The sequence below is a fragment of the Ctenopharyngodon idella genome, chromosome 2 (genome assembly GCF_019924925.1).
Source record: "Ctenopharyngodon idella isolate HZGC_01 chromosome 2, HZGC01, whole genome shotgun sequence".
NCBI classification, from domain to species: domain Eukaryota; kingdom Metazoa; phylum Chordata; class Actinopteri; order Cypriniformes; family Xenocyprididae; genus Ctenopharyngodon; species Ctenopharyngodon idella.
In genome coordinates, this window is record NC_067221.1 from 43,072,054 (window position 1) to 43,087,311 (window position 15,258).

Genomic DNA, 15,258 nt, shown 5'->3' on the forward strand with positions numbered 1-15,258 from the left:
TAGATGCTTGAAAGTCAGAAGAACTCCAAAGATGAATTAAACAAACCATTCTGATGGAAACAACACTGTTCTTCCTCAGTAACATCCTAAAATCAAGATACACTTACTTGAGATGCAAAATTACTGAAGATATTATGAGAAATGTGTCAAAATTAACCCTAAAGGTCAAATGGTCCTGAGTAACAGTCACACTTGTGTTATTCGCCGTCAGAAATGAGCGCAGTGGAAATGAACGGGAGACGAATTTCATCTAGTGGAAGCGTTCGGTACTGCGCCCGAACAAACTCTTACTGAAAGCTCATTTTTTTGAGATATCAACCTCAAATTTGGAACACAACTTGTTTAGATTTATGGCTTTGATTTTCTCGCAAGTTTAGAGTAAAACATGTTTTGGAAAATATATAATTTCTCTCCACGCGAGCAGCACCAGAGTGAGTTTTTGCTGAAAACAATCAAAAATAATCTTGTTTTCCCTTTGAATTAAGTTTATTTTTCGTCTTAGCTGAGCATACACAGTGCAACTGTATTTATTGTGCAATTTTTATTTATATATATTTTTAATTTTTGATGTTTGTATAACTTTTTATTACATTTTATTGATATTTTAGTGAATTTATTATTTTTTTTCTATTTCTATAACTTAATATTAATAAATAAATAAATAAATAAATAATAATATTGATAATAAATATTATTTATTATTTTGTGATTTTCTTTTATTCATTTGTTTATTATTATTATTATATTTTTTACTTGTTATAATTAAAAAATAATTAAATTAAATTTCTTTTGTTTTTTATTTTATAATTTCCATTTATTCATTTTTATCTATTTATTTTATTTTTTATTATTTAGTTACTTTTTATTATATTTTTAATTATACTTTCAATTTAGAATTTAATGCCTTTATTACTTGTCTGTTTTTCTATTTTGTAATTTTTTTCTTTATTTAATAAATAATTAATTTCTATTTTATTTATTATATTTTTTTATTTATTATAATTTATAAATAATATATATATATATATATAGTGTATAATTTATTGCATTTATTGCATTTCTATTTTATAATGATTTATTTTTATTGTAATTATTTATTATATTTTGATTTATAATTAAATGCATTTATTAAACTATTTATAAAAAAATATTTATTTATATATATATAAACATAAAAACATTACAAAATATTAAATGAAAAACATTATCGATCTAAGATATAGCGCATTGGCTCACTGGGCAATATTTGTTCCTTTTTTTTAAGCACAAATTCATTTTTCATTAAACAAGTCTTAATATCTTCAGTCATTTCTCTTCTCCAGTAAATGTATCTTGATTTAAGAATGTTTAGATATTTGTGCTGGAAAACAAGACAGAAACACTGAGGAAGAACAGAGGTTTTGCAGTTGTAGGGTTTATTATAGGCCTGATGATGATGATGATGAAGAACTGAAGTGTCTCTGGATAAGCGTGGGTCAGTGTATAGTTTTTTGGTCAGTGAGGTTCAGCTGATTCTTCATGTTTTACAGTGTAAATGTGCAGAAGAAGGTTTTGTTTTTTTGTCGCTTTTGCTCCAGCGTCTCGTTCATCCACTCCAGCGTCTCTTCTGCTATTCTCTCTAATGTTTCTTCTGCCTTTAGCGGCTCCTTCTGACCCACTTGTTTTTCTTTTCCTTATTCCGCGGCTGTTTATTGGTTTACTCTATGATAAAATAGAATAATAAAGCAGGTTTTGTCTCATTTTCGTGCCACCTCTACACTCTATTTATCTGAAGCGCTCGTGCCCCAGAGTCGCCCTCGCAAGGCCTGAGAACTTAATTGAAGCGTAATGCGATGAAAAATAGCAGCTCAGAGCGCGTATTAAATATGAATGACTCTCGGCTAACGGCACGTGTAAACGATCGCTCGAGCGGGAACAGGTTTACGTTACACAATAAAACAGGGAAAAGGAAGGAAAGCTTCACCCGCGGCACAGAAGGGTTTATGGAGCAGCTGGGATGATGCTGATGTTCAACAAGCTTCAGCTTCAGGATCAGATCTAATGCTGGACATCAGTGACTGTAAACAGAGCAGCAGTGCTTACTCAGAAAAAACCTTCAAATCAAGCGTTGATATTCATTTATTTATTTATAGTTTCTATAACTTTTATTGGCAATTTAATACATTTACTATATGTATTTTTCTATTTATTTATTTATTATATTTTGGTATTTTGGTTTCTATAACTTTTATTTATTTATTTTATTACAATTTTGATTAATAATTTAATATATAATTATTATATGTATTTTCCATTTTTATTTATTTCTGGTTTCTGTAACTTTTATTTTTTATATTTAATTTTTATTAATAATTTAATACATGTATTATATGTATTTTTATATTTTATTTATTTATTATATTTTGGTTTCTATAACTTTTATTATTTATTTGTTTTTATTAAAATTTTGATTAATAATTTAATATATATATTTATAATAACATATATATAAAATTTATTACATATATTTTTCAACATTTTTTATTTTTTATTTATTATTTTTGTCTTTAACATTTATTCATTTTTTATGTACATTTTAATTAATATTTTAATACATACATACATATATATGTATGTATGTGAATATAAAACACGTAATATTAATAAATAAATAATAATATTATAATTTTAATTACACTTTTAATTTAGAATTTAATGCATGTATTATTTGTCTGTTTTTCTATCTTGTATATATTTTAAATTTTTTGTATATATTGTATATTTCTGTTTCTATAACTTTTATTATTTGTTTTATTTTAATTTAAATTAATATTTTAATACATATATTATAAATGTTTCCATTTTTATAACTTAATATTTATAAATAATACATTTTATTATTTAGTGATTTTCATTTATTTATTCATTCATTTTCTAATAATAATTTTTTTTAATATTTTTTATTTAATAAATAATTAATTTATCTTTTATTTATTATAATTTTAATTTATAGTTTAATGCATTTAAATTATTTCTGTTTTTCCATTTTCATTATTTATTATTTTATTCTAATTTATTCATTTTTAATTTTTTTTATTATTTATTATAATATTATTAATTTATTGAATTTATTATTTTTCTGTTTCTGTAATTTGCCACACAAAACACATGGAGTTCAGCACAGATCATCTATTATTTTTGAGGATGAGGTTAATCAGACCGATCGCCCGTGACCTTTGACCTTAGCGTGTGAGGCACCAGTTGAGAGCCGCTGCTCCGCAGATCTCCATGAAGCGATTTTAATGTTCATCTTACCAGTTTTATTTGCATTTCTCCTCTTTTTTTGGTTTCTTTGAAAGTCATTTTCTCCTTCATTGTGATTTGAGTCCCATAACACCCGAACCCCGAACGCCCTCGACTGATCAGAGCTAGTTCTCTTTGGTGTATTGTTGCTTAAACCCTGTCTCCTCTCTCTCTCTCTCTCTCTCTCTCTCTCTCTCTCTCTCTCTTTCACTCTCTCTCTGTCTCTCTCTCTTCTCTCGTTTAACCTCTAATGTATCTGCTTAAAAAGTCCCCATTAATGGTAAGTTGATGAGTGACAGAGGTTGTGTGTTTCTCCTCTCCTCCCTCCATGTGTCTTTGAGCTGCATGGACGTAGACACGCGTTACAGCATCACCCGTCCTCCTCATGTGTGTGTGTGTGTGTGTGTGTGTGTGTGTGTTCGCCATCGTGCTTCTTTGCTTTGGGTTGTCGTGATTGGCCGCGTGGCTTCTGATCATCCGTCATCACGCGTCCGCTCACTCATTCCACTCATGCTTTGCTGTTGATTGACAGCACCCACAGTGAGTCTCAGCAGATCTCAGATCAGGGCCAAACAGGGACACAGGCCGATTTTAGCCGTGTTTCACTGAAATTGTACAGGAACGAGGCACGTGATATTTCACGAAGGAATGGACGAACGGGGCAGTCAATCGATCCCTCCCTCCACATCCACTCATCACCCCTTCCTGCAACGTCGTGTCATGATCCATCCATCGCCAGTGAATGAGAAACGATCACGCGCTTCTTTTACACTGATGGAGTGAATGGAGAAATACAGATGATTAAGGCAAGACGCCACAGGCAGAAACACTGGGAGGAAAACATCCAAAATACATCCGTTTTATTGCACTTTTTGCGTCTGTAGATTTCAGTCTCAGTCCATCTCTCCAAACACACCAAACTTTACAGTTTGATTCATACTGTACAAGTAAAAAATAAATAAATAATGTTGAAAATAAAGAATATTATTGATTACTTCGTGATTTTCATTTATTAATTTATTTATTTTTATAATATTAATTTTCTGTTTTCTTCTATTTAATTTTCTTTCTCTTTTCTTAAACATTGTTTATTTTATTATCATCATCATCATCATTTTTATTTCAATTTTAATTTGTATTTTAATATATATATATAATTTTTTTTCCTTTTTATGACTTAATATTTAAAAAATAATACATTTATTCATTTATTTATTTTATTATTTATTTTATTATAATTTTAAGTAAACTTTTTGTTTATTTAATAAATAATTAATTTGTTTTATTTATTTCAATTTTAATTAATGTTTATATATATATTTTTTAATTTTTCAATTTTTAATTTTTAATATTATAATTTTTCAAATTTATTCATTTATTTATTTTAATTTATTATAATTTTAACTGAATATTTAATAAATAATTCATTTTTCATTTTATATTTGATATACATATATATATATATATATATATATATATATATGAATAAATGTATTATTATTCAAAATCCATTTTTATGACTTAATACGAATAAATAATACATTAATTCATTTATTTTTGTTATTTATTACAATTTTAACTGAATTTCCTGTTTATTCAATAAATAATTAATTTGTTTTATTTATCATTTTAATTTATAGTTTATATCTATATTCATATATCATTCAGCTGATTTATACAACACTTTATTACTGAAAATATGGTGAAAGTGTGATATTTATATCCAAAATTCCTTCTGGAAAAAACAATATGTCAACAAAATCAAACCGGAATTATGAATCTATGTTCAGATTTTTCTGGAAATGTATGCAAATTAGTGCATATTTATTTAGACAATGTCTCATTTGCATATTCAAACATAACATTTCAGAAAACTTGTAATCTGTGATTCTTAATGTAATTAATCAAATGCGGAAGTACGGTGATGACTATTAGTTAATATTTTAATTTATTAATTACTTATTCACCTGAGGTCTTGCCTTAACCATTCATAAATTATTTATTTGTTCTCATGTCGTTCCAAACCTGCACGCTCTTGTTTTTTTCTGTTACGTTAAAATATAAAAATAAAAACAATTCAAATTATTAATAAAAACTATAATAAAACACTGGTTGAACATTGAATCAGATTAATAAATGCTTTAGAAGCATTTGTTCATTATAAGTGTAAAGTTTTCCCGAAATCACAGTGTGCAGGTTTGGAATAAACGATTCTGAATTATTCCTTTAATTTAAAACTACGTGTTTAAAATCACTGGGACGTGTGTGTGTGTGTGTGTGTGTGTCGTCACTGTAAAAGGAAGCGCGAGTGTGTGTGTGTTTCCACAGACGAGCTCTTCAGTGCATGTTTTCTGTCTTGTGTTGCAGACGAGACTCAAACCCTGACCAGCGACACCAGCAGCCTGGTGCAGTCGCACACGCACACACACTCGTCGCACACACACTCGCTGCGCAAGCGCGAGGCCGTGGACGTGCCGTACCAGACGGCGCAGCTGCATCCCGCCATCCGCGTGGCCGACCTGCTGCAGCACATCACACAGATGAAGTGTGCCGAGGGCTACGGCTTCAAAGAGGAGTACGAGGTGAGAGCGCACATATCCCATCATCCTCTGCGGCACACACGGGCCATCAGTCGAGCGCTCTCTTTCACACTGATCGAGTCACTGGAGGATGAGACGGTTGATTTTTCATGCTCAAGATCAAGATGTCATTTAAAATCACATTTTTCCCCTTCAATAACTGATTTTGTTCAAGAATGTACAGTTCTTCAAACACTTGGAATCACTAAAAATTAAATTAAATTAAATTAAATTAAATTAAATTAAAAACAAGCAACTTTTTGTCTTTTCTGTGAGTGAAAGAGTTTGAGAAATGACGAGAAGCGCTGACGTTCATCTGCACACGCTCACACTCCTCAGTCACTCCTCTCATATCACTCCGTCTCTTCTCCTCTCGTTCTCTCCATCCGTCTCGTGTTCTGAAGCAGCAGAAGTTCAGTGACGGTCCTTCTGGGGTCTGGATGCCCTGCAGTCCTGCTGTATTATAGATGAACACACACTCACACACACTCACTCACACGCTCACACACACATGCTCACATTCACACACGCACTCGCACACACTCACTCACTCACTCACACACACACACACACACACACACACACACACACACACACACACACACACACACACACACTCTCACACACACATGCAGCATGACTGACAGTGGCTCTCACCCAGAGGCCAGTTTTGGTTCAGGAATTACAGTTATTGAAATACCTGGAATCACTAATGAGTCAGACTGAGAATAGAATAGAATAGAATAGAATAGAATAGAATAGAATAGAATAGAATAGAATAGAATAGAATAGAATAGAATAGAATAGAAATTAAAATGTGAGGGGGGGATTTTGTACAAACATAATTTTAAATCAATCAGTTCTTGAAACACCTGGAATAAAAAAATGAATCTTGGTCAAAAATAATAAAATAAAATAAAATACGAGATCAAGGTTTAATTTTAAATAAATCATATTTATTTATTTTTCCCCCTCAATAACGGTTTCTGTGCAAGAATGTACAGTTCCTGAAACATCTGGAATCTCTAATGAGTTGTGGTTTAAATTAAATTAAATTGAATTGAAGTACAGTTGTTGAAAAGTCTGGAAGCACAAAATAAGTCGGGGTTAAAATTAAATAAATAAATAAAAATTCATAATAATAAAATGCTCAAGATGAAGGTGAAATGTGTTCAACCCCTCCAGGGTTCAGACGACCTTATAATGAAGTGTGTGACAGTGTGTGACAGTGTGTGTGTGTGTGTGTGTGTGTGTGTGTGCGTGTGCGTGCGTGCGTGTGTGTGTGTGCGTGTGCGTGCGTGCGTGTGTGTGTGTGTGTGTGTGTGTGTGTATTGTGCAGAAGTAGTTTTGTCCATGTTGACTTACACACTGTCTCTCTCTTCTGGTTCTGTTGTTCTCTGTGGAGCAGATCAATGAGGTAAGAGATCACACTTCATTGGTTCATTTCTGACTGACAGATGCTGATAACCATGTGATGATGTAGACTGTGATGATGTAGACTGTGATTTGTTCGAAGGCATTTGGCGGCGCTCAGACATCGTGCCCGTCAAATGCTTTCTGTCCGTCACGTGTTTCCCCTGATCATGTGACTCACGTCCAGCATGATGAGGTTCACAGGACTGAAGGAGCGTCTCCTCATGGGTTTGTTGTGTTTGATCATCCTCTCATGACCCTTCATGTCCGTCTTCACACTTTCTTTGGCTAAAATCACCTTCATTTCATTTAAAACACAAACAGTGACGTTTACTGTCTGGATCGGCGATTCTCAACCTGTGTGACTCCATCATCCAAAACAATATTCAAAACTTATTTTAATCTCTAGACATTTCTGGTTTCTGTCAGTTAAATTTCAGGATTCCAGATGTTTTAATAGCTGAATATTTTTTATTTTGTAAATGTATTTTATTTGATTAAAGGCTTTATATATATATATATGTATATATATATATATATATATATATATATATATATATATATATAAAGCCTTTAATCAATTATATATATATATATACTACTCATTTACATTTAAAAATATAATAAATATTAAAAATATAAAATAGGGTGTCCTTTCTTTTTCACATGACTGAATATATATGTATATAAGGTGCACACACACACACACATATATATATATTTAACGAGTAGTTGCTCATTTTTGTTTTGATGTTCATGTTCCAGATCATCACATAGTCCATTATGAATTGTTTTATGTAATTGTTTAATAGATTTATAATTCTCAAATAATTTTTATTGGAAATCCAGAAGTCGAATGAATGAAATAAAATGAAAAGATGATATTTAGCTTCTAAAATGCCAATCATGCAAATGATCTCCATTAGTTATGAGAAATCATTAGTAAAGTTTTCCAGCATGAATTAATGATGGGAAAGCTGCTTAATTATTCGTCTCTGAGGAGTCACATGGTCAAAGGAAGCTGTCGTCATTTATCTGGTTGAGTTCATGTCAAACTGCTCTTCTTCTCCAATAAATTAATAACAGTTTGATTCCATAGGGGCAGAACAGAGGAACTCGTCTAATTAGAAGATGTTTCTACTGTGTTGAGTAGAAAAAAAAGTTCTTAAAGAAAGAAAAAACAACCGGATTTATTGATTATTCTAGACATTTCCTCTCATATAGACCAGTCAAGCTCATCCAACACAGTATGAGCACAACATGATCACACAGATGATGACCTTTTATGTTTCTGCTTAATTATAATGGGAAGTTGCATGAAATAAGGCCTGTGCATTTCATTCTACAGTGTTTCATTTGAACAGAACAGCTTTCAATTCATCGGATGAATCAGTGCCATCACGTCTGATCGGTGATGCTTGATCGTTTAATGGAGTCGTGAGGGTTTCACTGCAAAAAAACTCTGTTCTTCCTCAGTGTTTCTGTCTTGTTTTCCAGTACAAAAATCTAAACTTTCTTAAATCAAGATACATTTACTGGAGAAGCAAATTATACCTAAGAGTATTAAGTCAAGATATTTACCAAATTAATACAAAAAATCACAGCCAATCAGAAGAGCGTGTGGGCGGAGTCTCTCTGCAAGCGCACTGCACTCGCAACTAGATCAATTCAAAATCACAGCCAATCAGAAGAGCGTGTGGGCGGAGTCTCTCTGCAAGCGCACTGCACTCGCAACCAGATCAATTCAAAATCACAGCCAATCAGAAGAGCATGTGGGCGGAGTCTCTCTGCAAGCGCACTGCACTCGCAACCAAATCAATCCAAAATCACAGCCAATCAGAAGAGCGTGTGGGCGGAGTCTCTCTGCAAGCGCACCGTACTCACAACCAAATCAATCCAAAATCGAAGCCAATCAGAAGAGCGTGTGGGCGGAGTCTCTCTGCAAGTGCACTGCACTCGCAACCAAATCAATCCAAAATCACAGCCAATCAGAAGAGCGTGTGGGCGGAGTCTCTCTGCAAGCGCACTGCACTCGCAACCAAATCAATTCAAAATCACAGCCAATCAGAAGAGCGTGTGGGCGGAGTCTCTCTGCAAGCGCACTGCACTCGCAACCAAATCAATCCAAAATCACAGCCAATCAGAAGAGCGTGTGGGCGGAGTCTCTCTGCAAGCGCACCGCACTCGCAACCAAATCAATCCAAAATCACAGCCAATCAGAAGAGCGTGTGGGCGGAGTCTCTCTGCAAGCGCACTGCACTCGCAACCAAATCAATCCAAAATCACAGCCAATCAGAAGAGCGTGTGGGCGGAGTCTCTCTGCAAGCGCACTGCACTCGCAACCAAATCAATCCAAAATCACAGCCAATCAGAAGAGCGTGTGGGCGGAGTCTGTCTGCAAGCGCACTGCACTCGCAACCAAATCAATTCAAAATCACAGCCAATCAGAAGAGCGTGTGGGCGGAGTCTCTCTGCAAGCGCACTGCACTCGCAACCAAATCAATCCAAAATCACAGCCAATCAGAAGAGCGTGTGGGCGGAGTCTCTCTGCAAGCGCACTGCACTCGCAACCAAATCAATCCAAAATCACAGCCAATCAGAAGAGCGTGTGGGCGGAGTCTCTCTGCAAGCGCACTGCACTCGCAACCAAATCAATCCAAAATCACAGCCAATCAGAAGAGCGTGTGGGCGGAGTCTCTCTGCAAGCGCACTGCACTCGCAACCAAATCAATCCAAAATCACAGCCAATCAGAAGAGCGTGTGGGCGGAGTCTGTCTGCAAGCGCACTGCACTCGCAACCAAATCAATCCAAAATCACAGCCAATCAGAAGAGCGTGTGGGCGGAGTCTCTCTGCAAGCGCACTGCACTCGCAACCAAATCAATCCAAAATCACAGCCAATCAGAAGAGCGTGTGGGCGGAGTCTCTCTGCAAGCGCACTGCACTCGCAACCAAATCAATCCAAAATCACAGCCAATCAGAATATGACACTCCATTTCCATGTGATCATGTTTGTCTGCATGTGTGAGATTTGATGAGCAGGTTTCAGTAGGTGTGTGTCTTTTCTGGAGTCTCACAAAAACTATTTTTGTCTTGTTTTTCAGTAAAAAAAAACATCTTAGAGTTTCTTAAGAAGCTGAAGAAGACATGTTGTTTTTCTTATTTTAAGCATCAAACAGAATTTAATGAGGTTTATGGTTAAATAACAACTGTGCATTTTTAATAATTCATCAGTTATTCTTAATTTAAGAATGTTTAGATCTTTTTAATGTAAAACAAGACAAAATATTGCAGTGAATGTTTTTCAGTAATTTAATTTTGTTAATGATGACCAGCGTTTCTCTGCTGGGATTCGTGCTTTTCACGGCGAGGTTTTTGATTCTCAGATGAGACGGTGTGTATTTCACGTCCCCCTGCGTGGAAATGTTCACAGTTGAAGGACACACACATCCGAGAGGAATAATTTCTCTCTGTTTAAACAGGGACCAGCGTCTGACCCCCAGCGTGGAACGTCGACCCTCGTCCAGTTCCCTCAAATAATGATCCTAACGCATTTTCCTCCCGCTTACAGAACCGAAGAAGATTTTGTGCTTTATTGAGGTAAAGTTTCCGCAGGACTCTCATGAATCTCTGTCTCTCTCTTCTGTGTCTTTGTCTCTCTTTAGAGCTTCTTTGAGGGTCAGTCTGCGCCCTGGGATTCGGCCAAGAAGGATGAGAACCGCATGAAGAACCGCTATGGAAACATCATTGCATGTGTGTATTATCAGTCCTGAATCTCTATACCAGTTTATTTTGTGACAGTGTCGTTTTGTGCATCTGTACGAGAGGATGATTGTACGACACAGCGTGACATTTCTACAGATCAGATAAAGACACACACGTTATCTTGACACATGAGCATGAGTGTTATCAGATGTGTTGGTGTGAGACGCTGACGTCTGTCTGTCTCTCTGTAGATGATCACTCGCGTGTGCGGCTGCAGAATCTGGACGGGGAGCAGAACTCTGATTACATTAATGCAAATTACGTTGACGTGAGTACAGAAGCAGCGTGACCTTCTCACAAAGGTCATCACACACACCAACACACACACAGCAAGCCACACTCACAGGATATGTAGAGCATGAGTACACACACACACACACATACACTCACATAAACACTCACTCACACACACACTCTATCTCTCTCACACACACACACATAGACACACAAACACACTCACACACACACTCACACACACACACACACATACTCAGTTCTATCAGGACTCCAGCGGAGGTATGAACAGATCAGCAGTGTAAATGATAGAGCGAGGGATGACAGCGGACGAGTGCAGGAGACTTTAGGGACGAATAAAAGCAGTTCAGGACCGAGAGAGAGATGCTGAAATGCATTCTGGGTAGTGTTTGATGTTCTCCTGTTGACTGATTTCACATCTGATCCAACAGAATTCTGTCACTACACAATAAAAATGATTTTCTGAAGCTCTAAATAAAAAAGATTATTGCAGCACATTTTCAAGAAAACACTATTTTAGTCTTACTTCAAAATTCCATGTTTAATTCAATGTCTTGCTGTTTCTTCGTAATTTGTGAAATTTACTAGCGATTTCAGAGTGAAAATTGTTTCTACGCCAAATTTTACATCAGTTAACATGAACTAACGATGAACTATGGAAGCTTGTTTCCGCCACTAAATAAAAAAAAAGTTAATTGCGACTTTTTATCTCACAATTCTGACTTTATAACTGGCAATTCCGACTTTATAACTTGCAATTCCAACTTTATAACTCACAATTCCGACTTTATATCTCGCAATTCCGACTTTATAACTCACAATTCTGACTTTATAACTGGCAATTCCGACTTTATAACTGGCAATTCTGACTTTATAACTGGCAATTCCGACTTTATAACTTGCAATTCCAACTTTATAACTCACAATTCCGACTTTATATCTCGCAATTCCGACTTTATAACTTGCAATTCCGGCTTTATAACTGGCAATTCCGACTTTATAACTCACAATTCCGACTTTATAACTCACAATTCTGACTTTATATCTCCAATTCCGACTTTATATCTCACAATTCCGACTTTATATCACGCAGTTCTGACTTTATAACTGGCAATTCCGACTTTATAACTCACAATTCTGACTTTATATTTCCAATTCCGACTTTATATCTCACAATTCCGACTTTATATCACGCAATTCTGACTTTATAACTCACAATTCCAACTTTATAACTCACAATTCCGACTTTATATCACGCAATTCTGACTTTATAACTCGCAATTCCGACTTTATAACTCGCAATTCCGACTTTATAACTCACAATTCCGACTTTATATCACGCAATTCTGACTTTATAACTCGCAATTCCGACTTTATAACTCGCAATTCTGACTTTATAACTCCCAATTCTGACTTTATATCTCCAATTCCGACTTTATATCTCACAATTCCGACTTTATAACTGGCAATTCTGACTTTATAACTCGCAATTCTGACTTTATAACTCGCAATTCCGACTTTATAACTCACAATTCCGACTTTATATCACGCAGTTCTGACTTTATAACTGGCAATTCCGACTTTATAACTCACAATTCTGACTTTATAACTGGCAATTCCGACTTTATAACTGGCAATTCTGACTTTATAACTGGCAATTCCGACTTTATAACTTGCAATTCCAACTTTATAACTCACAATTCCGACTTTATATCTCGCAATTCCGACTTTATAACTCGCAATTCCGGCTTTATAACTGGCAATTCCGATTTTGTAACTCACAATTCCGACTTTATAACTCACAATTCTGACTTTATATCTCCAATTCCGACTTTATATCTCACAATTCCGACTTTATATCACGCAGTTCTGACTTTATAACTGGCAATTCCGACTTTATAACTGGCAATTCCGACTTTATAACTCACAATTCTGACTTTATATTTCCAATTCCGACTTTATATCTCACAATTCCGACTTTATATCACGCAATTCTGACTTTATAACTCGCAATTCCGACTTTATAACTCGCAATTCCGACTTTATAACTGGCAATTCTGACTTTATAACTCGCAATTCTGACTTTATAACTCGCAATTCCGACTTTATAACTCACAATTCCGACTTTATAACTCACAATTCCGACTTTATATCACGCAATTCTGACTTTATAACTCGCAATTCCGACTTTATAACTCGCAATTCCGACTTTATAACTCACAATTCCGACTTTATAACTCCCAATTCTGACTTTATATCTCCAATTCCGACTTTATATCTCACAATTCCGACTTTATAACTGGCAATTCTGACTTTATAACTCGCAATTCTGACTTTATAACTGGCAATTCCGACTTTATAACTCACAATTCCGACTTTATAACTGGCAATTCTGACTTTATATCATGCAATTCTGACTTTATAACTCGCAATTCTGACTTTATAACTCGCAATTCCGACTTTATAACTCGCAATTCTGACTTTATAACTCGCAATTCCGACTTTATAACTCGCAATTCCGACTTTATATCACGCAATTCTGACTTTATAATTTGCAATTCTGACTTTATAACTCGCAAATTTTGAGTTTATATCTCTCAATTCTGAGAAAAAAGTCATAATTGTGAGATAAAAAGTCGCAATTACCTTTTTATTTTTATTTCATGTCGGAACAGTTTAATGACAACTAATGTTAACAAGTGCTCATAAATACTGTATTTAATGTAACGCTCACTGTTAGTTAATGCATTAACTTTTGTAAAGTTTTTAATTAGTTGGATGTTTTTAAACAACTCAAAGAAAGATTTAATGTATGACAGAACTTCACCATCAGATTCAGTTTAACATTATCCCTGTGTATAACTGTTTTGTTTATTTGCATGGGTCTTGGTTTAATGGTGACCGGTCATCAGTGTTCAGTCTTCAGTCTTCTAGTCAGTGTGAAGGTTTGTAAACGTCCCCTAACATTAAACCTCTCTGTGTGTAATAATAGCGTCGTTAGTCTGCTCTGGTTATTAGCCCAGTTTAAGAGCCGCACAGATGTAAATGATTCGCTCGTCTCTGCGCTCGTCTCTCTTTGGCTTTATTGCTCTTTATGTTTGCGTTTGTTCAGCGCTCGCAGTCATTATTAGATCAGAGTATGTGCGTATTGAAGAGGCTCTTAACCGCACCGCTGATGACTCAACGGATGGATGGATGGACGGATGGATGCCGCACTTTCTTTTCTTCTCCAGAAGCTTTTTAACCACCCCATCCAATAAACTCTCTACGGCTGCTGCTAAATGTATTTCTCTTTTAGCACATTTGTCTTCGTTTGCTCGCTGTTCGCCAGGGTGTCTCTGCCTCACTAGTTTGTTTTAGATGGATCCAGTGTGTGTGTGCTGGTGTCTGTGTTTAAGAGGTCAAAGGTCAGATGTTGATCGTCATCAGTTCAGTCAGCTGATCATTTTCAACTCTATCTGACACTCTTACGATTAAACCGGCTGTTTTTGCTGTGTATGTAAATGACCTCTGTTATGATTGGCTGAACTCTCCGCATATGAAATGATTTTGCTATCTGTGGGTTTCTAATGTTATGTGCAAAACATGTCAGAACCCACATTCACAACATATTCTTGCTTATTTGTGATGCCAGACGTTTGATAATTGAAAGCAACATCTTCAATACTTTGTTTTACAAGCTGAAAATGTATTCTAAATCAATGTTTCTATATTATTTCCTCCTCGAGATGAATCGCTTGTAACAGTATTTGGATAAAAGCCTCTGCTAAATGAATAAATGTATATTTATAGATTTGTCATTATTTTTTAATCATCATTATCTCTTCCTCATTACCTCACTGTGACAGGCAAGGTTTATGAATATTAAATAGATGTTACTGACATGTAAATGTGGGCGGTCATATGTTAATGATATGACAGGAAGTGTTGTGAAGCTTACAGGACGTCATGTGATGATGTGATTC

At 34.9% G+C, this 15,258-nt stretch overlaps 1 protein-coding gene across 38 annotated transcripts in view; it reads left to right on the forward strand.

Annotated features, from left to right (window-relative positions):
• LOC127498784 (receptor-type tyrosine-protein phosphatase mu-like) overlaps window positions 1-15,258 on the forward strand; it is a 297,821-nt gene that overhangs the window by 254,364 nt on the left and 28,199 nt on the right. For 22 of the 38 annotated variants that reach the window (XM_051868865.1, XM_051868527.1, XM_051868833.1 and 19 more), the window contains 3 exons: window positions 5,650-5,864; window positions 10,939-11,026; window positions 11,230-11,306. The exons of 14 other annotated variants lie outside the window; for them this stretch is intronic. In XM_051868865.1, coding sequence (XP_051724825.1) covers window positions 5,650-5,864; window positions 10,939-11,026; window positions 11,230-11,306 — 380 coding nt within the window. The remainder of the gene's footprint in view (window positions 1-5,649; window positions 5,865-10,938; window positions 11,027-11,229; window positions 11,307-15,258) is intronic. 2 more of the 38 variants (XM_051868542.1, XM_051868656.1) reach the window with 2 other exon arrangements.